Consider the following 5,752-nt stretch of genomic DNA (forward strand, 5'->3'; position numbering starts at 1 on the left):
AAACAAAAAAGTCAAAAAAGTTTTACTTGAAACAGCACAAACATTCATATTTAGGACGGCTTATTATTCAGACACTTTTTAAAATAAATCTCACGACTGCAGCAAAGATGGTCAACGTTGAGATGAGATAGAAGCAGAATGAACCCCCACCAGTGGAGCAGAAGCATTTCCGCACACTGTGCATTTGAGCATACCAGTTTGTGCAGAAAGGTTTCTGTCTCCAGCTGTACGGTTTTTTACTTGGTGAGTCTCTTGACCAGCTCTAACTCCTCCACAGGTTTCCACTGCTGATTGATGGTGATGAGCTGCAGCAGAAAGAAAGAAAGAAAGAAAGAGAAATCAATCCAGACAAGGGTAGACTGGGACAAAAATCCAGCCCAGGCATTTTGTGTCCAGACCAGCCCACTACATTATCAACCATGTAGATGCTCAACGATGTGGCTTTTAATGACTTCATTTTAATTAATACTCCCCTAAAAAACCTTAAAAGGGAGAAACTTTTTAACCCCTTTTTGCCTATTTCCATTTTGCAACTTTCTTTGTCCAATTTTTGCCCCTTTTCAAAATGTTCTGACACTTTGTTCAGACTTCAGCTACCTTATGCCTTTTTTTCTATTTTTTGTCCATTTTTACAAGTTTTTTTTGACACTTTTATCCCTTATTTTTCACCACTTTTCATCCAAATAAGATAACTTTTGCCCACTTGTTTCTTTTCCCCCTACATTTTGCCTCTTTTTGTTCCACAATTTTGCCATTTTTTACTATTGTTTGCCACATTTTGCCCATTCAAGCTACCCTTTGCCATAACATACCACCTGGTTCCTCTTTATTTGCCCATTTTTTGGCCACTCTTGACTGCTTTTGGCTCCTTTTAGTCACTTGTCACTCTTTTCTTGCCACATATTTCCCATTTTTGGACCATTTTTGGCCACCTGTTACCATGTCTGCTTCCACTTGCTTGTCAAATTAAAAAAAATAAAAAAAACGGAGTGGACTGGCCCAACCCACTACAGGTCGATGGCAAACCGTTACGATGCCTAGTATGAGAGATGGCCAGTCCACCCCTAAATCCAGATCTGAAACACACTAAAGACAATGACTCAGCCAATCACTGAAATTACCCTGCTGTGTCCTTCACTGATTTACGTAGGGTGACCATATTTTGATTTTCAAAAAAGAGGACACTTGGGATAACTGTGGCATACTCAAAGTACTCAAGGTTTTCTTGAATAGATACTGTAACTTGTTATTGTCCAGAGGGTTTAAAAAGCATAAAAAACAAGAAGACATAGTAATCAACATCCCCTGCCAGATTGGCTGTCACTTTAACTCACAACCTTTTCCTAAATGTCCTAATCTAAGAACGTAGATTTATACATAAGAAAATATTATCACATCGGAATATAAATTACTATCTAAAACGGTTTCTAAGAATAGCTTCCTCTTTGAAGATACCTCGAAACTGAGTCAAAGGAACGGCACAAGGGCAATAACTCTGGAAAAACAATTGCGCACTTCTCATTTTCGAACTCTATCAAGGTATCGATACCTTGAAGCCACACAGCAAATTTTGGTTATCCTATCTTAAACAGTTTCTGAGAAAAGCTGTCCCCTTTAACTCGGACAGACAGATGCATGGATGCACAGAGCTCAAACTTTATCCCCCTTCCACACTTTGTGGTGGGGGATAATAATGTACACAGGTAAAGACTGTTCTTCATTCAGAAACTGAGCCTTTTTTTACCCCTAACTTCTGACATTTAATTTTCACCCAATGGCTCCTTCGTTTCAAACTCCTCTCTGTACCTCCATGGAAATTTTATCCTCCAGGACAGTCTTCTTGCTTAAAATGTTTCATTAAATTCACCAGTTTTTGGTCTTTTTCAATCCATCTTGGACTTCTCTCTGCTTCGTGTCTCGTCAAAATAAAGCGGCATCTTTAATGATTCCGTTACGTGTGCGTAAAATAACCGTAATGTCATGATACTGGCTTTTAATAGCAACTTCTTCTCTTCCAGAAACAGGTGGGATTTCTCAGATAGAGCAAATAATAGCAGAGTTACGGTGTCACGATCTGAGTTTACCTCCGTACTGAGATTATAACCCTAACCCTAACATAATCCAATAAACAAATGACACACATGTCGGTTCACTTTGAAAACAAAAATAAACAAAAATGAATGAATTTTTTTTTAGCAAAAATTCATTTTTCGGTAGTGCACATGTGCACGCATGCGCATATATGCACATATACAGTACAATATCAGTACGATGTGAACCTCAGACATGACACCGGGCTTTTAAATCAACATGTTCCAGAGATGCCTTCATGGTCCCAGGGAAAGCCAGAACATTTTCATGAGCTTTGAAATCCGGCTGGACAAGACGTGAAAAGAGGTCACATGATATTTACACTCATTCATTACACTCTGGCACCTGTTGCACCGTCAGATGAACAGATTATCTTTATGATATGTAAAGCAAATAACAAACATTCCATTTCAGGTCATTTTCTATCTAAACAGTATTTCACCTGCTTTGATTACCTCATTATGAAGATTGGAGTTGACCAATCTGGCAACATCATGTCTGGTTTTTAGTGTAAGTGACGGCCAAAGATTGAAAAGAATGACATCAGTCCCATTTTGTTTTCCTTGCTTAGTGCTCATTAAAAAGTCACAATTTTAGAAACTGTTAATTACACTTTCAGCATGATTCAGCACAAAATCTGTACACTTACTGCAGATTATTGTTCAAAATGTTTTTTTTACTGTCCATATAATGTTTTAACAACATGAAAACATGACCAAAATAAGCTTAAATAAAGGTCCAAGTCAGCATGTCAAGCTTCCAAAAGGTTATAAAATATACAATTGCCTTTATGTATTTTTCACAGACAAACCCTATTTTCACACTCAAGATAAAATAAAGTTAACTTTAGATCAGCAGGTTTCACTACCTCTTATTGTATTCATCACCCAACACATTTCTATGGATCATAATCTGATGAATGTCACCCACCAAGTTAATCTTTCATTGGGTTTTAGTCGTTACAAAGTCCAATTTAATTTTTTTATAGCCTCACTAAAGTCATTTAAAACGGTGGCAGCGTGAGTTATTATTACCTTTTGAGGTTTTGATGGATCCAGTCTTTCCCAAGGTTCCGGGTTTCTGCTCTTATTTAAACTACAAGGAGTAAATCATGAACATATTATTTGTCATGATAAAACAAACACTTTAAATAGTTTTTTTTTTCCAATAAATGAGACGTGAAAAAAAAGAAAAGCTCACATCACATCAGGTTTAGTGAAAAGAAAGTAGAGAGCGGCAGATGTGGCTCCTGTTGCTGCGAAAGCCATGAACCCTATCAGAGGGATCAGCTGAAACACACACATCATCCAAAGTCATCAAGAATCCTAAATGATCTAAGTTTTACTCATCAGCAACTCTTTCTTCTCATCAAAGCAGATATACAGTATGAATGTCTCACCTCCTTCTTCTTCTTTAACATTTGAATAAATCCCGACATTTTTGACTTTTCCACCAAATATCTGAGGAGAAATCAAACGATTGCAGTCATTAGTGGATGTTCTGGTCTGGAGTGTTGAGCTCAGCTGTGTGTGACAGCTCTCACTCACCTGCTGCTGCTGCTGCTGCTGCAGGGGCGTGTGTGAGGTGTGGGTGCAGCATCCCGTCTGATGTAGGCTGGGGATGAGGAGGTAGTACGAGGTTGAGAGGCACGTACTCAAAGCTTCCTGCTCTGAAATGCACCACTTGATGCTCACATCCTTCAACACATCCGTTTGCTAATGATCATTGTCTCTGGTGGCTGTGTAGCGCCATCTCGTGGCCAAGCTTTGAAAGGAAAAGTCAAACAAGAGGCAAAAACATCAAAGACTGAGTTTTTCACAGCATGGGGGGGGTCGTATGGCGTGTGAGCGAGCGCTACTGGCGTGGAACATTTTTAAATGTATAACTCCCTGAGGGCCAAATTTAGTGAAGTAAAGCTAAAGTTGTTGTTTTTTGGTATTTTTTTGTTTATCTTTGTTGCTACATTACTTTAAAGCCAGAAGTTATTGGGTGAAGGTGATGATGAACGTAGTTAGAGAGTTACTCATCCTTGGTGTAGGTCCTCCACTAATAAATAGTCACAGACATTATATAGACACGCTTTTCAAATTTAAATAAGGTATTATGTGGGACTCCCAGTAATATTAGGACTGTAAAGGACACGCCCCCATGCCCCCCGCCCCACACACACATATTTTAAAGCACACCATTTATATTGGATGGTAATTATGGGTTACAAAGCGGAGGATGCACACAGTAGAGCTTTAATCGGGCAGAAAAAAACCTGACTGAGAGAACCCGTCCGAATCTGATGTCTCTTTAAGCCCAAACGCGTTTCAACTAGACGGTATTCACGTCCGTGCGCGTGCATGTAGAATGATCCGCTGCGAGTTAGAAACATGAGGAGCAGCTTCACGTGTGACTACACGCTACGTCTGGTTGAAGCACTGATTGAACGGTGATTACGGTTACACAGCGGAGGCAACATCTGGGGCAGCTAAGTGGCTACAGGGGTCCTTGGGTGAAGACGGGAGCATCCGAGCAAATTGCCTGATATATGTGTTTCTTGGTTATAAAAATTAAAAAAAAGTTTAAACAACCCGTGGACACCTGGGAGTCCATTTTGTGTCTAAGTATGCAACGATTAAAAAATTTTGAAAAAAAAAAAAACAAAACAACAGAACAGCCCCCCTACGCTGCTGAAAAAACGCACCGTAGGGGGGCGATATCACTCCCGTAGGGATCAAATTTACAACCTTAGGAGCCCCGTACCTTAATCAGCGCTCGCGAGAACCCTGAATTTAGTATTTGTCTTACGATACAATTCATGATGGTTTGTCATGTGGGTGATGTTAGATATGTCTGGATCTGCTGGGCTGAGAGTGAGGGGCTGATTTTTTTTGAAGGATCAGAGGAAGTGCGTGTGTTTGATGGATGTGGCCTCCATGTTTTTGTTTAAGAGCCAAAAGAGCCGCCTGGGGTTGGGGGGGATTGCATTATACATTATTGTAGGGTTGGGGGTCAATTATGATTTGTAATTGCATAATTGGTCATTAATAACATAATATACATCATGAATATTTATGTATGACTTACTTGACTTGTAGTAAACTGCTGCACGTGCACGAACAGGTGGAGGTGTTTGTAGAGTAAAGAAGAGACAAACTTTATTAAAACATCATGGCAGGGACGTACCTACCTGCGCTAAAGTCTTCTCAGAGTCTCCGACGTCGTAGTAAAGGCCTGCGCCGCTAACGGACAGGAAAGCACAGTGGGAGGAGAGAAAAGCTGCTGCTGCGGCCTTTACCAGGGTCGCCTTTTCACATCCTGGAGGTCCACTCAGACCCAGCCGCACAAACGCCTCCTGGTACCTCATGAGCCACATATATACATGTTTGACAACCAAACAAAACTTTCACGCCACGCATTATTATTATTATTATTATTATTATTATTATTATTATTATTATTATTATTATTATTATTATTAACATAACTTTAATGGTAATTTTATGACACATCCTCAAGTTTTTTAAATATAAATTTACAACAAGTCAGAAGTGTACACTATACAAAGATACAGAAAGAGGAGCCTTTCCTTTTGCCTGATTTGAGCGAGCGAGGTGCCCGTAGTGACGTAGCTGACTTGACGCTTTCTGTCACCACGCGGGACGGAGTTAAG

The 5,752-nt window shown here is 39.8% G+C and overlaps 1 protein-coding gene across 2 annotated transcripts; it reads right to left on the reverse strand.

Annotated features, from left to right (window-relative positions):
• Positions 1–6: 6 nt before the first annotated feature.
• Positions 7–3,769, reverse strand: c3h15orf48 (chromosome 3 C15orf48 homolog). 2 transcript variants are annotated; one of them, XM_028438103.1, is made up of 5 exons: positions 3,645–3,769; positions 3,491–3,554; positions 3,292–3,380; positions 3,126–3,186; positions 7–305 (listed from the first exon to the last, which is right to left on the reverse strand). In XM_028438103.1, exons 2-5 carry the CDS (start codon positions 3,527–3,529, stop codon positions 237–239), a joined length of 258 nt encoding a protein of 85 aa, XP_028293904.1. In that variant the 5' UTR covers positions 3,530–3,554; positions 3,645–3,769; the 3' UTR covers positions 7–236. The 2 variants fall into 2 exon arrangements, with proteins under 2 accessions (XP_028293904.1, XP_028293899.1); XM_028438098.1 differs by having other exon boundaries at positions 3,491–3,551; positions 3,639–3,755.
• Positions 3,770–5,752: the final 1,983 nt, after the last annotated feature.

The sequence above is a fragment of the Gouania willdenowi genome, chromosome 3 (genome assembly GCF_900634775.1).
Source record: "Gouania willdenowi chromosome 3, fGouWil2.1, whole genome shotgun sequence".
Classification (NCBI taxonomy): domain Eukaryota; kingdom Metazoa; phylum Chordata; class Actinopteri; order Blenniiformes; family Gobiesocidae; genus Gouania; species Gouania willdenowi.

Excerpts from the sequence above, each read along its gene's own strand:
- c3h15orf48 (XM_028438103.1), bottom strand. The coding sequence starts at position 3,529 with ATGTCGGGATTTATTCAAATGTTAAAGAAGAAGAAGGAG. Across the intron at positions 3,381-3,490 it reads TGTTAAAGAAGAAGAAGGAG|CTGATCCCTCTGATAGGGTT; the intron begins GTGAGACATTCA and ends TGTGTGTTTCAG. Across the intron at positions 306-3,125 it reads ATCCATCAAAACCTCAAAAG|CTCATCACCATCAATCAGCA; the intron begins GTAATAATAACT and ends TTTCTGCTGCAG.